Genomic DNA, 19,595 nt, shown 5'->3' on the forward strand with positions numbered 1-19,595 from the left:
TACAGTCATCCCATTTTCCTTTTAATTTATTAAAATTAAATTTTAATTTTAAAATTAATAAAATTTTAATTAATTAAAAAATCCTGAATTCTGAAGTTTTTTTTTTTTTTAAGTTTAAAGGGATAAAGTGTTGGCTTTACATACATTATATTTACTCTTTTTTCTATTGCCTTCTGCTTTTGACTTTTCTGCTACAGATCATGGTGTCATGAAATGATCAGGGTGGACAGTTCTTTTCATGGCACTTGGAAACTGTGAGTTAGATTTTTAGAGAAGGCTGCTGAAGAAGGAGACTTAGGAAAGCTCTTGATAGCTTTTAGGTAGGGAAGTGGTTGGCTAAGACATTCATCCTGCATTAACGTGAGGGTCTGAATTGTTGATTTTCTGTAGTGCCTCCAACTCTGTGATTTTACGAATCATTTTGATAATAGGAGCTTCCCTCGTGGCTCAGATGGTAAAAGAATCTGCTTGCAATGCAGAAGACTCAGGTTTGATCCCTGGATGGGAAGATCCTCTGGAGAAGGAAATGGCAACCCACTCCAGTACTCTTGCCTGGAAAATTCCGTGGATGGAGGAGCCTGGTGGGCTACAGTCCATGGGGTCGCAAAGAGTCAGACACGACTGAGTGACTTCACTTTCACTTTCTTTCACTTTTGATAATAGCTGTGTAGAATTTAAAAAGGTTGACTAGAAGCAGAGAGTAGAACGGGTGATTGCCAGGGGCTGGAAGAGTGTGGAAAATGGGAAGATGTTGGTCAAAGGCTGCAAGCTTAGAGTTGTAAGATGACTGAGTTCTGGGGTCTAATGTACAGCTTGAAAGTGAAAGTGAAAGTCACTCAGTTGAGTCTGACTTTTTGTGACCCCATGGACTATACAGTCCATGGAATTCTCCAGGCCAGAATACTCGACTGGGCAGCCGTTTCCTTCTCCAGGGGATCTTCCCAACCCAGGGATTGAACCCAGGTCTCCCACATTGTGGGCAGATTTTTTACCAGCTAAGCCACAAGGGAAGCCCAAGAATACTGGAGTGGGTAGCCTATGCCTTCTCCAGGGGATCTTCCTGGCCCAGGAATCGAACCGGGGTCTCCTGCATTGCAGGTGGATTCTTTACCAACTGAGCTATCAGGGAAGCCCAATATACAGCTTGGCGACTATGTTTAGTATTGTGTTGTATAGTTGAAAATTGTTAAAGAGCAGATGTTAAGTTTTCTCAACACACACGCACACAAATAGTAATTATGTGAGGTGTTGGATGTGTTATACTTGATTGTGCTAATCATTCTGTTATGAATATGTATACCAAGCATCACTTGTACACCTTAAGCATAATACAATTTTTGTTTGTCAATTATACCTCAGTAAAGCTGGGAAAAAAGAGAGTTAGTGCTTGATCATACTAGTGAAGGAAAAACATAAACCCAAAGATTTATTCACAGATGTCATACTCAGAGAGGTTAGAAGAGCTGAGGACACTCTAGCCCAGTTTATGCTTGATGGCTGCTTACTGTACTTGACATCATTTCATTGAAAAATTCCAGGTGACCAATCAGATGATATCTGCATGTAAAGCCTATATTACCAACAACGGAACTGCTTCGATCTGGAGCCAGCCACAAGATGTTGTTGTGGAAAAAATACTATCTGCAATTAAACTTAAGCAGGTAACAGTCAACTTAATAATATATTTAGAATTTTAAAATTATTTTTACATTGTTTTTGCCAATATATCTTAAAAAAAGTATTTATTTATTTATCTGGCTGTGTCAGGTCTTAGTTGTAGCATGCGGTATCTTCAGTACATCGTGTGGGATCTTTCCTTGCTGTACACAGACTCTCTAGTTGCGATGTGCAGGCTTAGTTGCTCCAAGACATGTGAGATCCTAGTTGCCCTACCAGGGATTGAACCTGTGTCCTGCATTGCCAGACAGATTCTTAACCACTGGACCACCGTGAAAGCCCTGCCAATTAAATAATTTATCAGTTATCATATCGTGTGGCTGCATATGAAGTCACTTCAGTTGTGTCCAACTTTGCGTCCCTATGGACTGCAGCTCACCAGGTTCCTGTGTCCATGGGATTCTCCAGGCAAAAATACTAGAGTGGGTTGCCATGCCCTCCTCCACGGGATCTTCCTGACCCAGGGATCGAACACGAGTCTCTTATGTCTCTTGCGTTGGCAGGCAGGTTCTTTACCACTAGTGCCACCTGGGAAGCCCAGTTAAAAAGAATGGCAATCTTTCACTGTTAAGAAAAGTTGAATGTTAGTAAATCAGCTCTCCAAATTTATTCACTTACTTTACCCTTTAGGGGACCTTCTATGTCCCAACACCACACTAAGTACTAGAGATACAAAGATGAAGTCATTTTCCTCAAGCTTCTTATAGACAAACAAGGAGCTAGATGAAGAGCTAGGCGTCTCCTAACACAGTGAGACGCAGGTGGAAAGGCTGCATCTTTGAGTTGTATTATGAACAGTTAGGAGTTTGGACTTCCCTGGTGGTCCAGTGGTTAAGACTCTGAGCTTGCAGTGCAGGGGGCACAGGTTCAATCCCTGGTCGGAGAAGTTCTGCATGCCTCATGGTTAAAAAAAAAAAAAAGGAGTTTTCTAGGTTAGGGGTTAGGAAAAGATGACACCCCAGGTTGATGAGCGAGTTGCTCCAGAGGTATGAAATGGAAAGATTTTGTAATTCTACCCTAAATTTGCTATCACCTTCACTTAAGAGAATAAGGCTGATGTCCTTGTTGTGTTCCCGTTCTTGTATTTTGGTTTTTAATTTTAAGGAATACCAGCACTGCTTTCACAAGACAAAGCAAAAGCTTAAACAAGATCCAAGTGAAAAACAATTTGAATTCAGTGAGATGTATATTTTTGGGAAATTTGAAACTTTCCATAGACGTCTTGCCAAGATAATGGATATCTTTACAATCTTCAAGACGTACTCAGTCCTGCAAGATTCAAAAATTGAAGGGCTGGAAAACATGATCACTAAATACCAGGTACTGTACTTCAAAACTCAATTTGCTACCCTTATCCATGAATAAAATTTTAATGTTTTTATGCAAATGACTATTTAGAATGCTTCAAATTATCAGTCTCTAATGCAAAAGATAAGCTTATGGCCCTTAAACAATAAAGCAGTTAAATTTATTTGAGAATTGTGCAATGATGTTAATATATTCTTTCCAGGTATGTGATTATAAGAATGACTTTCCAATAGTCTAAAATTAATCATCATTAGTAAAAGTGTTTTCATTAGTAGCACAAGAAAAATGTTTAAATGTAACTTATTATTTCATTTATTCATATAGGAAATATTTAATCAAGCATATACTGTGTTAGGCTCTAGTTGACACTGAATTCTGAGTGGTATCTGATTATATCTGCAGTTAAGCATTTTATATGGATTCATGTTAAAAACTAATGAATATAGTCGGGTTTTTTCTTGTTTGGGGACAGTGACACTAAACCTTAATTTTTCTTTTTGTCCTTGAATTTGAAGAGGATCATATAATTTACTGTCACTCATTGATTTTTCTCGTCTAACAGTTTAGGTCAATATGAGGAATCTTTTTGTTTCCTGAGTATATCAGATTCAGGGAGACAAAGAAAAACCTTTTCTATCTACCAGGAAATATTTTAGCTGAGCTGTATGTAATCTGCAAGGTGGATAATCTATTCTTTGAAACTGACAGTTGTGCACGACAGAGATGGACTATATCCATTTGTATTTCAGTTTGGAATCTAATTAGTTTTCATTCTTAATGAAAAAATAAACTTGGGAGCATATTTCAAAGTTTATTTTTGAAGGGGAAATTGAACTGTACAGCCAAATGCAGATAAAGGCTATTCTAATCTGATAAAATACTGGGAAGAAAAATTGCTTTCAAAATCTCAAGTGGATGTATCAGAATGTAGTGAGATAAAATGTAGATGGTTTGTGAAAGTGTAAGGTGAGATTTTTGTATGTTACAACCAATAGAAGAAGCTCAAAATGGTGGCCATGGAAATGACACTGAGGCTCCTTGTACGGCTTCAGGGTCCTGTGCACCCCTCTGGCTGCCTCCCCTGCTCCTAGTCTCCTCATTCCGTGTTCTCTGGACACAGGACAGGCCACCTTAGTCCACCTTTGGCCTTGCAGAGCCTTTCTTCTGGAAAGTTCTGCCTCCGAATCATCACATGATTCTTTCCTCCTTGGCCTCCAGATCTTGATTAAATACCCTCTCAGTTAAGTTTTCCTCAATCTCTGTTTTACGTCACTCTATGTCATGTTACTTATCACTCTCTGAAACTATCCTGTTCATTTTTTGTGATAAACCTAGATCTCCCTTTCCCCCACAGAAGATATAAAAGCTCCTGAGTGTGGGGATATTTCTTTGTTCTACTTATTCCTGTATCTGCAGAGTTTACTGGCATATAATGGGTGTGCAATAAATATCTGACAAGTAAATGATTTAGTAGGTTGAGTTTGATTAGTTGGTTTAAAGGTCATGGTTGCTTATCTTATTTACTCAATATTTTTAAGTGGACCATTAAATCCAGTTATAGAGTAGAATTTTCTAAGGGCCCCAAATCCTTTAAAATACCACCTTAAAATGTAGGAATATAGCTTTTCCATGTTTCTTTTATACACTTCCTGTAACATGATGGGTGTCATTATATATATATAGTCGTATTATATATAATTGTATGTATATGTATAAAATTGAAAGCTGTGCTTAGTCATGTCCAACTCTTTGTGATCCTATGGACTATAGCCCACCAGGCTCCTCTGTCCAAGGAATTCTCCAGGCAAGAATACTGGAGTGGGTTGCTATTTCCATGTATATATATATATATATATATATATACACACACACACACACATACACTCATATACACATGCAATTGTACACATATATTTTATATACACAATTATATATGTATATATACACATGCAATCATATACATATATTGGAGAAGGAAATGGCAACCCACTCCAGTATTCTTGCCTGGAGAATCCCATAGGCAGAGGAGCCTGGTAGGCTACAGGCCATGGGGTCACAAGAATCAGACATGACTTAGTGACTAAACCACCATCACCAACCTGCAGCCTGTATCTTTGGGGCTTTCCTGGTGTCTCAGTTGGTTGGGACTATCCCCTGGAGGAGGGCATGGCAGAATCCCCATGGACAGAGGAGCCTGGTGGGCTGCAGTCCATGGGGTCGCAAAGAGTCAGACATGACTGAATGACTAAGTACTACACACAGTACTACTATGTGAATATATATGTACGTACAATTGTATGTACATACAACTGTATATACAATTGTAAACTTGAATATACAATTATAAACTATATATACAGTAGTAAACTTGGTTTAAGAATTTATGCAACTTAGGCACTTTTGTCTATTGAGAGATTTGAGTTGATGTTTAAATGGAAATGGCTTTGAAGAAGCGTTTGTGGAAGCTGGTCCAACGTTCTTCATAAAAATTATATGCCTCTGTCAACAGTGTGGGCACCCAAGTTTGAGAATGGCTTAGTACCTGGTTAAGAATGATCACAGAGCATTAGAGCTCATTATTCAGAGCAAACAAAACTTCAGATGATAGTATTTTCTAGAAGATGAGTTACCTAATCTGTACTCTTATAGTCACAGATTGCAGGTTTGCAGGGCAGGAGGAAGCAATTAATTCTAGAGATTCTTTAAATGGTAGATTATGGTCTGATATTTTATTTAGGACATTTGAAGCTTGGAAGGTAGCTTTTCACCTGTAGCTACTATAATATAATTGCTCTCTTCCTAAGTTGTTTGCATTCTGTTAAAGTCTATTTTCTGAGAAGACAAACTTTTTAATGAAAAATATTTTAGCAAAGTTCTACTTTAGGCTTCTTTTTTATTATTTCAGATGTAATTTGTAAGAAATTTTTAGACAGAACATCCACTTTTCAAATGTGGTTTTTACTTATTTTAAATTTTTCTTCAAAAATACATAAAGTCTCATGAAAATGCTTCCAAGTGGTTTCTCTGAATGCACCAGGCAACATTATACTACCTATAATATGCATGATGCAATGAGAATAATTAAAGAAGTCAGGCTTCTCTGAAGTTGATTTTTGGGGAATGATTGCACAGGCTGTATATTTAAAGGTCATATTTAGGTAAATAATGCAAGAACATTGAAATATTGTCTTATTTGTTTCCTACTATTTCAGGGTATTGTTGCTACCATAAAGAAAAAGGAGTATAATTTCTTAGACCAGCGGAAAATGGAATTTGAGCAGGATTATGAAGAGTTTTGCAAGCAGATTAATGACCTTCATGTAGGTTGTATAATAAAATTCCTGTTGACAGTCTGGTGTTTACTTTTTCCATTCTGTGTCAGGCTGCTAATCATTACCCATTCAGAAGGAAGAGGCATCTTCATCACGGAGGTGACCGATAGCGGGCTTGGCCTGCATTTTATGATTTCAGATGAATAATTGAAGGTTCTTTCTCCTGGATTAAAGGTTCATAAATACAGCTTTGGATAACGAGCTGTAATCACAGATTTCTGCATGTGTTTCATTTTAGATCTTAGAAAATTAACTGTTATCCTCTGTTGAAACATAGTGTTATTAGAATATAGAGATTAGTTTCCATTTGTTTGTTACTTTATAGCAGTGATTATGACCAACGATAGCTTGAGCAAATGGTCAGCGATGTTCGGCGGATCCCAAAGGCAGGAGACTAGCTGGCCTTGAAACAGTGGTACCAGGGCTGACTCAGCACCTTGACCCGTCTTGGTCTTAAAGCCCTGTTCTCTTCATTCTCCTTCCCTTCCTCCTGCTTTTCCCACTCTCTCCGCTCACTGCAGGTCAGCCCACAGGAGCAGGTTATGGCCATCAGAAGCTTCTGAGGACATGCCATGGACCCACTCTTAAGCTCCCAATGTCTAAGGACGGGTTGGGTTGGTCAGGGTTCCAGTGTTTGCCTCATTACTGTGGGGTCGTATGGTAAATGCAGAGGGCATGGGACCCCCTGGCATGGCTGGGTGTATTTATTACCAGATAAGAAGAGCCAGGGAGGGTAGGTTTGGGAGACACACTAATGGATGCCCGCCTTAATCAATGTTCAGACTTCTTCCCATGCTTTCTGATGATAAAATGAAAATGGCTGTTCTGCTCCTTCTTTTCCAGAAATTTTTGGCTTGAAATACGCTTGTACACTTCAAGGGAGAAAGAGCTTTGAGTCATTTTTGGAAGGATGGGTTCAGTGTAGAAAGCATTATAATAAAACTTGCTAGTTCTGTATGTCAGGTCTGTTCTAGGCACTTAATAGGTGTTAATTCATTTAATACTCACAATAATCTGATAAAGTGTGTATTCTTATTGCACTGTTTCTGGAAAGGAGGAAACTGAGGCATAGTGAAGTTAAGTGACTTTCCCACAGTCACAGAGGTGTTGACTTGTAGGCACTCTGGCTCTAGGATTCAGGTTTTTAACCATTATTTTATAAGACAAATTCAGGTGATGGAAAGATAGAGCACTTGTAATAATTTAAGCAATGACCTCTTTGGGGGCTGACTCAGACATGAGATCTGTGGATCTTGATCTCTCGTGGGAAATTGATGAGCAATGGCAGATCCCGAGTGTGTGCGCCATGGTCACTGTTGATTTCTCGTCTTTGTGTGTGTGTCCTAGCAGTTTCTGATCGCGCAGTACTGGAGGAGTTTGTATGCTGGATACAGGTAGATGGTGAACACCTTGAGGGCAGGAATTGTGTTCATTCCTATCTATGTCTCCAGGCCCTAGCGGATGGGACTTTATATAACTGGAGACCAAAGGATGTTTGCTGAATTACTGTATGATTTGTGATAAGAACTAGACCCTGGTGGCTCAGTGGTAAAATGCCCGCCTGCAATGCAAGAGCTGCAGGTTCGATCTCTGGGTCAGGAAGATCCCCTGAAGAAGGGAATGGCTGCCCACTCCTGTACTCTTGCCTGGAGAATCCCCATGGGCAAAGGAGCCTGGAGGGCTACAGTCCAAGAGGTGACAAAGGGTTAGACACAACTTTGCCACTAAACCACCACTACCACCATCAGACTCTGTTAAGTGAAGTAGGACAGGCAGAGAAACACAACTGTGTGATATCACTTATATATGGAATCTAAAAAACACAATAAACTAGTGGATATAAGAAAAGAGAAGCAGATTCATAGATATAGAGAACAATTTCCCTACTTATTACCAGTGGGGAGAGGGAAGGGGAGGCAAGATAGAGGTAGGGGACTAAGAGGTAGAAGCTATTAGGTATAGAATAAACTACAAGGATATATGGTACAACATGGGGAATATAGCCAATATTTTGCAATAACTATAAAGGAGTATAACCTTTAAAAAAATGGAGTATAACCTGATGTTGAAGCCGAAACTCTAACACTTTGGCCACCTGATGCGAAGAGCTGACTCATTTGAAAAGACCCTGATGGTGGGAAAGATTGAAGGCAGGAGAAGAAGGGGACGACAGAGGATGAGATGGTTGGATGGTATCACCGACTCAATGGACATGACTTTGAGTAAACTATAGGAGTTGGTGATGGACAGGGAGGCCTGGAGTGCTGCAGTCCATGGGGTCGCAGAGAGTTGGGCACGACTAAGTGACTAAACTGAACTGAACCTTTAAGAAAATCACATTAGGACATCAGATTTGGAAAAAATCACAGCTTTTACTTTAAATGGCACATAAACTAAATGACACAATGAAATGTTTGTTTTAAGAAAAAATGGAAAAGAAAGATAATTATGGATATGATAGCAAAGCATAAGAACTAGATTTATTGTAATTAAACATGCATTGTAATTAAATTAATTATGTAAATAAATTAATGTAATGTAATTAAACATCAATAACCTCAGATATGCAGATGACACCACCCTCATGGCGGAAAGTGAAGAAGAACTAAAGAGCCTCTTGATGAAGGTGAAAGAGGAGAGTGAAAAAGTTCGCTTAAAGCTCAACATTCAGAAAATGAAGATCATGGCATCTAGTCCCATCACTTCATGGCAAATAGATGGGGAAACAGTGAAAACAGTGGCTGACTTTATTTTTCTGGGCTCCAAAATCACTGCCATCAGATGGTGATTGCAGCCATGAAATTAAAAGATGCTTACTCCTTGGAAGGAAAGTTATGACCAACCTAGACAGCATATTGAAAAGCAGACATTACTTTGCCAACAAAGGTCTGTCTAGTCAAGGCTATGGTTTTTCCAGTGGTCATGTATGGATGTGAGAGTTGGACTATAAAGAAAGCTGAGGGCCGAAGAATTGATGCTTTTGAAGTGTGGTGTTGGAGAAGAGTCTTGAGAGTCCCTTGGACTGCAAGGAGATCCAACCAGTCCATCCTAAAGGAAATCAACCCTGAATATTCATTGGAAGGACTGATTCTGAAGCTGAAACTCCAAAACTTTGGCCACCTGATGTGAAGAGCTGACTCATTTGAAAAGACCCTGATGCTGGGAAAGATTGAGGGCAGGAGGAGAAGGGGACGACAGAGGATGAGATGGTTGGATGGGATCACCGACTCAATGGACATGGGTTTGGGTGAACTCCGGGAGTTGGTGATGGACAGGGAGGCCTGGCGTTCTGCGGTTCATGGGGTCTCAAAGAGTTGGCACACGACTGAGTGACTGAACTGAACTGAACTTAACTGAAACATGTATTGACTGTACATTAAATGCATATTAGGCTTCTATGCTGTAGGTTATGGGTACAGAAGTAGATAGAGTTGATTGGCCCTTAAAGATCACATCTGACATGTAACATGATCGAAATATAAGTACATATATGTTAGAACAAAGTAATGAATATATCTTAAAAAGGGCAAATAGTGGCTAAAATGACTAATTATAAAAGTATAATATTCTGATATTGTACCAGCAAGTGAAGCTTCAAAGATAAGTTGACATGTTCCAAACAAGTCCTAGAGAACTTATTTTTTTAATATAAATTTATTTATTTTAATTGGAGGATAATTACTTTACAATATTGTATTGGTTTTGCCATACATTGACATGAATCAACCATGGGTATAGATGTGTTCCCCATCCTGAACCCCCCTCCCACCGCCTTCCCCGTCCCATCCCTCTGGGTCATCCCAGCGCACCAGCCCTGAGCAACCTGTCTCATGCATCGAAACTGGACTGGAGATTTGTTTCACATATGATAATATACACTTATAAGGAGGACAGGTGGAGTCTTTACCATCTGAGGCACCAGGGAAGCCCCGTAAAGATTTACTGTGTCCTAAGTTAGAGAGATGGAGAAGGCAATGGCACCCCACTCCAGTACTCTTGCCTGGAAAATCCCATGGATGGAGGAGCCTGGTAGGCTGCAGTCCATGGGGTCGCTGGAGTCGGACACGACTGAGCGACTTCCCTTTCACTTTTCACTTTCATGCATTGGAGAAGGAAATGGCAACCCACTCCAGTGTTCTTGCCTGGAGAATCCCAGGGATGGGGGAGCCTGGTGGGCTGCTGTCTATGGAGTCGCACAGAGTTGGACACGACTGAAGCAACTTAGCAGTAGCAGTAGCAAGTTAGAGAGATGGTCAGAGGAACCTGCTGGGCTATAGTCCACAGCATCACAAAGTGTCAGACGTGACTTAGCTACTGAGCACAATAACTAGAGATACTAAGCATCTTTTCATGTGCTTGTTGGCTATTTGTGTATCTTTGTATAAATTAAAGGGAAGGAGTGGAAGCATTGTGAATGCTCTAGTTCTGCACAGTTTATACTTGTATACTTTTATATAGTGATAACCTCTGAGGGTTTATTTAGGTAGGCTAACTGTACAGTTCGTCCGTTCAGGAAGATTTCCTGGTCCTAAGATGTGATGTTTGCCGTAGAAATACATGGTCCAGTATCCCTGGGTCCCGCACCAACCCCCTGACTGCTCTGGCTCTCAAGTCCCTCTTTGTCTGGCTTCTGGACATTTATCGTCCTTTAAGCTTAGATGAGCATTACATCTGCTGCTGTATTTTGTCCTATAGGGTGTGTGTTTGTAGAGAATGGGGAACTCTTTTATCTTGTTGCTAAATAGGATTTCTTTGCAATGTTAACCCATTGTTCATCGTCAGACTTCATTCTGTTTCAGAAAGAGTTGCAGAAGTTCATGGATGCTACATTTGAAAAGATTCAAAACACAAATCAAGCTCTAAGTCTGTTAAAGAGATTTGAAAGGTAAAAATTTGAAAGACTTCTAAGTTCTGTTTTCCAAATTGGGATAATATCAACATAGTTTAGCTTACATTATTATTGTTATTATTATTTCATATTCTAATGGGAAGAAAATCCTCTCTTGACAATCTGAATAACAAGACCACAGATTTAAGTTCTTCAGAGGATTACGGGTTTATTCCCTCTCAGCTGTGAAGTACCTTGTGACTGTCTATCATAATAGCAGTTAATGTTTAAGTAATTTGAAGAAACTCTTACCAATAGTTTTGACTAGGTTTTAAGGATTGATACTATTAAAAAAAAACAAACACTTCAGGGAATTCCTTGGTGGTTCAGTGGTTAGGACTCTGCATTCTCACTGCCAAGGGCCCAGGTACACTTTCTGGCTGGGGAACTAAGATCCCACGAGACATTAAAAAAAAAAAAAAAAAAAAAAAAACCCACCAAAAAACCAAAACAAAAAAACCTCACAGCCACTCTATTGCCATATGATTGATGGGCTGATTCCATTTTTTTTTTTTTATATAATTTTGTTTTAAGGTCTTTATTGAATTTGGACTTCCCTTATGGCTCAGATGGTAAACAATCTGCCTGGTGTAGGGGGAGAGTGGGGTTCGCTCCCTGGGTTGGAGAGATGCTCTGGAGAAGGAAAGGGCAACCCACTCCAGTATTCTTGCCTGGAGAGTCCCATGGACAGAGGAGCCTGGTGGGCCACAGTCCGTGGGATCACAAAGAGTTGGACACGACTGAACAACTAACAAACCTTAAATTTGTTGCAATGTTGCTTCTGTTTTATGTTTTGCTTTTGGGCCACAAGGCCTGTGAGATCTTAGCTCCCCAAGCAGGGATTGAACTGACCCCCCCTGTGTTGGAAGGGGAAGTTTTAACCATTGGACTGCGCATTTTGCTTTTTTACCATGCCAAGTAAATACTTCATTCTCTTCCGTCAGTGTATGTATATATATATATAGGCTATTCAAGGTAGTTCTTTTATGTATTGATAGAACAAAAAATTAGTAAAAATATAAAAATGTAATTTTCAAGTTTCACTTACAGGACATATATAGGTTCCATACAACAATATTTATGAAGAATAACTATGGAATAGACCATAAAAATGAATTAAAAATTTCAAATACACATTATCATATGGACCAAGTTTTTTAACCACAATGCAATTAATTAGACCTCAAAAACGTATGCTTAGAACTTTTAGGTCTCCTCTTTTGAATAAAAAAACTCCTAGAAATTTAAATATATTTAGATCTAAACAATAATGAAAAGACAAGATACCAAGTCTCCTGGCATGCAGTTAAAAAGATAATAAATATGTCAGCATATGTTTTAAAATTAGTCTTAATAGACAGAAGTTCTCAATATCATCCCATTAATTCAAGCCTTTCACTTAAAAAAAAAAAATAACAGATTGAACATACCTAATCTTGGTATTGATGACAAATACCAGCGTATCCTTGAAAACTACGGGGCTGACATTGATATGATCTCGAGGCTGTATACAAAGCAGAAAAACGACCCACCTTTGGCTCGAGACCAGCCTCCCATTGCTGGGAAGATTCTGTGGGCCCGGCAGCTCTTCCACAGGATTCAGCAACCGATGCAGCTTTTCCAGAAGCACCCATCCGTGCTCCGGACTGCGGAAGCGAAGCCAGTGATTCGCAGTTACAACAGGGTGGCCAAGGTCCTCCTGGAGTTTGAGGTTCTCTACCACAGGGCGTGGCTTCAACAAGTGAGTCTGACTTAACGCTCTACGATGATGCAGCCACTGTCAGATCCATGGGGAATCCTCTACTACCTTGGGCAGTTTTACTCCTGTGGAAAGTTGACTTTGTGTCTATTTTATAAGATAGGGTTGGTTGACTGCAAATAATCAGTCAAAGAGTATAATATGTTCATGAAGGAAAATAGTTTTTAATTTTGGAAAAAAATCATAAAGCCAGGTAACAGAAACTTATTTTTATTTAAGTTATAAACTCCTAAGGAAGAAGATCTTGTTTATTGCTTTCTTTACCTGGTTGATTGGTATTTCTTTTTTTGTTTTTCCACTAAGCTCCTTTTTCTCCATTAAGTGTCCATAAACACCAGCATGCATGTTAAGCAAAGTTTTAATTTTTATTTGGTCATACTGGGTTAATCCAATTATATTTCATACCCTACCAACACTTGTATTTCTTGGTAGATTGGCAGGAAGTATTTTGGAGGATAAAATTCAGCCTAACAAGGCCTCTAAAATGGTATCTCACTTTCCTAGTTCAACTTTTGGTGTCTGAATCAATAACAGAGATGTCTCTGTAGTGTTTTTCATTGCTTTTCTAGATAAATGAAAACTGAGTTAAGTAGGTTTCTTGAAACTTTTATTAGGAAAAATAACTGAGTTGTCATGAAGGTGTCAGGGAGCAAAGTGACTTTTGAGAGATCATCTCTATTGCAGTATCCACTTACCAAATATAACAGATTCATGACCAACACATTTTGTTGAACTAACTGTACATCACCACCAAGAGTTTTAAGGCTTTTTTTTCCCACCTGAAAGTGAAGTTAGGGAAAGAGTAAGAGGCCCCATCGTCCTTAGTTTGCGGAGCTCAAACCCATGAAAGGACACACAATGATCTTTATTCCCAGAAATGGGCGAGTTCGATACCCTGTATATGCACTGAACTCTCTAATAATAGTAATGTTGCTCTTTCCTCACAGACTGAAGAAATTCACGTAGGACTTGAGGCTTCTTTATTGGTGAAGGCTCCTGGCACAGGGGAACTGTTCGTAAACTTTGATCCTCAGATACTAACCTTATTTAGAGAAACAGAGTGCATGTCACAGATGGGTCTACAAGTTTCACCGTTTGCAGCTGCTCTTTTCCAGAAACGAGACACGTACAAGAAGAACTTCAGTAACATGAAGGTATGGAACTTTTATTTTTTTCCCATCTTGGGTTCATTACAAAATGCATTTTTTTTTTTTACAAAATGCATTTAATGCAACCCCAGTGTGCATTAAAAAAAAAAAAAATCTAGTGGTGTGTCACTGTTGAGGAACAGAAAGTACCCAGGATGACTGTAGTGGAGTGACTGAGGCCAGAAAGTAGAGTTGGCAAAGGCCAGGTCCTTACAGAGCTTGTAAACTAAGGCTGCATGTTTGGGTGCACCAGGAAGCCATTAGAGGAATCTGAGCAGGAGAAAAAGGTGTGGTGTCCTTTACCATAAAAACATTCTTGCTGCTAGGTGATTTTTAAGGGACAGGAGGGTCACTGTGGGGGCTTCCTAGGTGGCTTGGTGGTAAAGAATTTGCCTGCCAAGGCAGGAGACTTCCTTGGGTTGGGAAGATCCCCTGGAGAAGGGAATGGCAACTCACCCCAGTATTCTTGCCTAGGAAATCCCATGGACAGAGGAGCCTGGCAGGGATCGAAAAAGAGTCAGACACGACTTAGTAACTAAACAACAACAAAGGGTCAGTGTGAAGCCAGTTTTCAGGCTGCTGTACCGATTTAGGATGGAGAAGATGGTGGCTCAACCAAGATGCAGTTGAATAGTAGATCAGTGGATTAGCGAATGATGTCAACAGGCAGGTTATGAGAGAACTCAAGGGTGATACCTTCGTTTTTAGTGTGAGCAACTCGATGGATTTACTTAAAGTGGGGCTAATGTACACTACTGTTATTGTTCAGTCGCTAAGCTGTGTCTGACTCCTTTACTGTTTTGCTTGTGTTCTGCCCACATGTTCAATAACCTGCCGTGGCTCCGAATGGAAATTCCACTCATGGAGTTGGTAAAGACTGGAACTAGTTTGTTTTGGAGGGCCGAAGGGAATCAATAACTCCCATCTCAAGTATAAGATGATTTTTTAGAGATGGAAGTAGAGGTGTTGTCCATGCAGATTATGTATGTCTGGAGTTGAGTGGAGAAGTCAAAGTTGAAGACATATTTTTGAGGGTTATCAGAGTATATATGTGAAGTGAAGTCACACATGAAGTGGAGTCTCTCAGTCATGTCCAGTTCTTTACAACCTCATGGACTGTAGCCACTACATTGCTCCATCCATGGGATTTTCCAGGCAAGAGTACTGGACTGGGTTGCCATTTCCTTCTCCAGGAGATCTTTCCAACCCAGGGATTGAACCCAGGTCTTCCACACTGGAGGCAGACGGCTTTACCATCTGAGCCACCAGGGAAGTTCAGAGTATATATGTGTGTTCTTAGGCATGTCTGACTCTTTGCAACCCATTGAGTGTAGCATCCCAGGCTCCCCCGTCCATGGAATTTTCCAGGCAGGAATACTGGAGCGGGCTGCCATTTCCTACTCCAGGGGATCTTCCTGACTCAGAGATCAAATCCATGTCTCTGGTGTCTCCTACGTTGGCAGGCAGATTCTTTACCACTGTGCCATCTGGGAAGCCCTATCAGAATAGAGTTGCTATTTAAAGTCATTGTCCTGCGTGAGATTTCCAAGGAGGATAATATAAAGAAGAGTAAAGGGTCTTCATTAAACTCTGAGTTGTTCCAATATTAACAGGTCTGCTAGAAGAGGACAAATATGCTAGTGAAATTAAAGATTGGCCTTTAAAGCAGGTGGAAGCTAAGTGTCAAGAAAGCCATGGGGTATGGGGTAGGGAGGGAGGTTCAGGATGGGGGACACATGTACACTCATGGCTGATTCATGTCAGTGTATGGCAAAAACCTAGACCATTCAGGTATGACCTAAATCAAATCCCTTATGATTATACAGTGGAAGTGAAAAATAGATTTAAGGGCCTAGATCTGAGAGATAGAGTGCCTGATGAACTATGGAATGAGGTTTGTGACATTGTACAGGAGACAGGGATCAAGACCATCCCCAGAGAAAAGAAATGCAAAAAAGCAAAATGGCTGTCTGGGGAGGCCTTACAAATAGCTGTGAAAAGAAGAGAGGTGAAAAGCAAAGGAGAAAAGGGAAGATATAAGCATCTGAATGCAGAGTTCCAAAGAATAGCAAGAAGAGATAAGAAAGCCTTCCTCAGTGGTCAATGCAAAGAAATAGAGGAAAACAACAGAATGGGAAAGACTAGATATCTCTTCAAGAAAATTAGAGATATCAAGGGAACATTTCATGCAAAGATGGGCTCGATAAAGGACAGAAATGGTATGGACCTAACAGAAGCAGAAGATATTAAGAAGAGATGGCAAGAATACACAGAAGAACTGTACAAAAAAGATCTTCACGATTCAGATAGTCACGATGGTGTGATCACTGACCTAGAGCCAGACATCCTGGAATGTGAAGTCAAGTGGGCCTTAGAAAGCATCACTACGAACAAAGCTAGTGGAGGTGATGGAATTCCAGTTGAGCTATTCCAAATCCTGAAAGATGATGCTGTGAAAGTGCTGCACTCAATATGCCAGCAAATTTGGAAAACTCAGCAGTGGCCACAGGACTGGAAAATGTCAGTTTTCATTGCAATCCCAAAGAAAGGCAATGCCAAAGGATGCTCATGCTGCTGCACAATTGCACTCATCTCACATGCTAGTAAAGTAATGCTCAAAATTCTCCAAGCCAGGCTTCAGCAATATGTGAACTGTGAACTTCCTGATGTTCAAGCTGGTTTTAGAAAAGGCAGAGGAACCAGAGATCAAATTGCCAACATCTGCTGGATCATCAAAAAAGCAAGAGAGTTCCAGAAAAACATCTATTTCTGCTTTATTGACTATGCCAAAGCTTTTGACTGTGTGGATCACAATAAACTGTGGAAAATTCTGAAAGAGATGGGAATACCAGACCACCTGACCTGCCTCCTGAGAAATTTGTATGCAGGTCAGGAAGCAACAGTTAGAACTGGACATGGAACAACAGACTGGTTCCAAATAGGAAAAGGAGTATATCAAGGCTGTATATTGTCACTCTGCTTATTTAACTTATATGCAGAGTACATCATGAGAAACGCTGGACTGGAAGAAACACAAGCTGGAATCAAGATTGCTGGGAGAAATATCAATAACCTCAGATATGCAGATGACACCACCCTCATGGCGGAAAGTGAAGAGGAACTCAAAAGCCTCTTGATGAAAGTGAGAGTGGAGAGTGAAAAAGTTGGCTTAAAGCTCAACATTCAGAAAACGAAGATCATGGCATCGGGTCCCATCACTTCATGGGAAACAGATGGGGAAACAGTGGAAACAGTGTCAGACTTTATTTTTTTGGGCTCCAAAATCACTGCAGATGGTGACTCCAGCCATGAAATTAAAAGACGCTTACTCCTTGGAAGGAAAGTTATGACCAACCTAGATAGCATATTCAAAAGCAGAGACATTACTTTGCCAACAAAGGTCTGTCTAGTCAAGGCTATGGTTTTTTCTGTGGTCATGTATGGATGTGAGAGTTGGACTGTGAATAAGGCTGAGCACCAAAGAATTGATGCTTTTGAAGTGTGGTGTTGGAGAAGACTCTTGAGAGTCCCTTGGACTGCAAGGAGATCCAACCAGTCCATTCTGAAGGAGATCAGCCCTGGGATTTCTTTGGAAGGAATGATGCTAAAGCTGAAACTCCAGTACTTTGGCCACCTCATGTGAAGAGTTGACTCATTGGAAAAGACTCTGATGCTGGGAGGGATTAGGGGCAGGAGGAGAAGGGGATGACAGAGGATGAGATGGCTGGATGGCATCATGGACTCGATGGACGTGAGTCTGAGTGAACTCCGGGAGTTGGTGATGGACAGGGAGGCCTGGCGTGCTGCGATTCATGGGGTTGCAAAGAGTCGGACATGACTGAGCGACTGAACTGAACTGAGCTGATGGCAAAAACCAGTACAACATTGTAAAGTAATTAGCCTCCAGTTAAAATAAATAAAATAATAAAAAAAAAGAAAGCCAGGGGTAAGAAAAACTTCATGATGGTAGGACTGGTCACTAGTGACAAATACTGCCCAGAAGATGCTCAAATGAAGTCAGCGATGCTGCCATTATATTTGATAACATGGAAACCATTGTTACAACTTCACAGTGGCTAGTATCATAGGACAAGTCCAATAAGGCCACGTATTTGCATAATGCTTTACATTTAAATCGTTTTCATATTCATTATTCCATTTGATATTTTCGACAGCCATGTTAGGTAATTGGTACAGAGTACCATTATATTATTATTTTAGAGGTGACGATACTGTGCCTTAGAGAACTTAAATGACTTAGCCAAGGTCTCATAGCTGGCAAGTGGCCCAAGTAGGACCAGAACCCAAGCTTGTACTCTAGTGTTTTCCCACTCTTTCACGTTATGTTAAAAAGTTAATATTAGCAACGCGCAGACATTCCTCAGATGTAAGCTCATCAAATACTAGTCAACATGTTGGAATTCCCTTTTATATTTTTCTTGGGTGTTAGAGAATAGCTAAGTCAATCTTCATATTTGTACAGAAATAGTTATATTTGCTATATATAAAATAAGCAACAATGACCTACTGTATAGCACAGGAAGTATACTCAATATCTTATAATAACCTATAATGGGAAAGAACCTGAAAAAAGAATATATATATATATATCTATATATATATAGATATATAGATATATATATATATAGGGTTTTCTGTTGGCTCAGATGGTAAAGAATCTGCCTGCAGTGCAGGAGAACCAGGTTTGATCCCTGGGTCAGGAAGATCCCCTGGAGAAGGAAATGGCAACCCACTCCAGTATTCTTGCCCAGAGAATCCCCATGGACAGAGGAGCCTGGTGGGCTGCAGACCATGGGGTCACAAAGAGTCAGGCACGACTGAGCGCCTAGCACCTTCACATGTGTCTCATAGCATCACCTCTGCTGTCCTCTGTTGGGCTCCATAAGCCCACACAGAGTGAAGGAGAGAGAACATAGACCCTACCCTATGAATGGAGGAGGGTCAAAGAATGTTTTATTTGATTAAAAAGTTTATTTATTTATCTTTCAAATAATATTTTAGAATCACCACAGCTGTAAATGACAATTCCAAGTGAATTATCATCTGATGGGTAATTTTTACTGTGTCTTGAGTTTGAAAGAGTTAAAAGTTCCCACTCAATCTGAGTAGTTGGTAAAAGCAGATCAATTAGCATGTTTGGAGACCATCTCAGGTGTTGCTGAGTTATTGTGCTGAATATTTAACAGTTTGTAGGCTTCTACAGAAGCCTGAGAAGCTGAAGTAGCTGAGAGTTTGTCTTTACCTATTCCTTGGAAGGCAGTTCAGACTAGAAAGAGATGAATCATCATAGACTAATCATTAGGAATACAGATTCTGAAGTCAGCCGGGGTTTGAAGCACTATCTTTGGGCAAATTACTTTACCCTTCTAAGCTTCAGTTTTTCATTTTTAAAATGGATGAATAATACCTCCTGGGGTTAAAAGATTAAGGTGGGAAGTAGAAGGGCTACTGGAGGCTGATTT

At 40.1% G+C, this 19,595-nt stretch overlaps 1 protein-coding gene across 1 annotated transcript in view; it reads left to right on the top strand.

Moving 5' to 3' along the window:
• Positions 1–19,595, top strand: part of DNAH5 (dynein axonemal heavy chain 5) — a 336,311-nt gene that overhangs the window by 87,396 nt on the left and 229,320 nt on the right. The window contains exons 10-15 of the mRNA XM_045163647.1: positions 1,539–1,661; positions 2,782–2,997; positions 6,198–6,305; positions 11,117–11,202; positions 12,625–12,946; positions 13,912–14,118. Coding sequence (XP_045019582.1) covers positions 1,539–1,661; positions 2,782–2,997; positions 6,198–6,305; positions 11,117–11,202; positions 12,625–12,946; positions 13,912–14,118 — 1,062 coding nt within the window. The remainder of the gene's footprint in view (positions 1–1,538; positions 1,662–2,781; positions 2,998–6,197; positions 6,306–11,116; positions 11,203–12,624; positions 12,947–13,911; positions 14,119–19,595) is intronic.

Source organism: Bubalus bubalis, chromosome 19, assembly GCF_019923935.1.
Source record: "Bubalus bubalis isolate 160015118507 breed Murrah chromosome 19, NDDB_SH_1, whole genome shotgun sequence".
Lineage (NCBI taxonomy): Eukaryota > Metazoa > Chordata > Mammalia > Artiodactyla > Bovidae > Bubalus > Bubalus bubalis.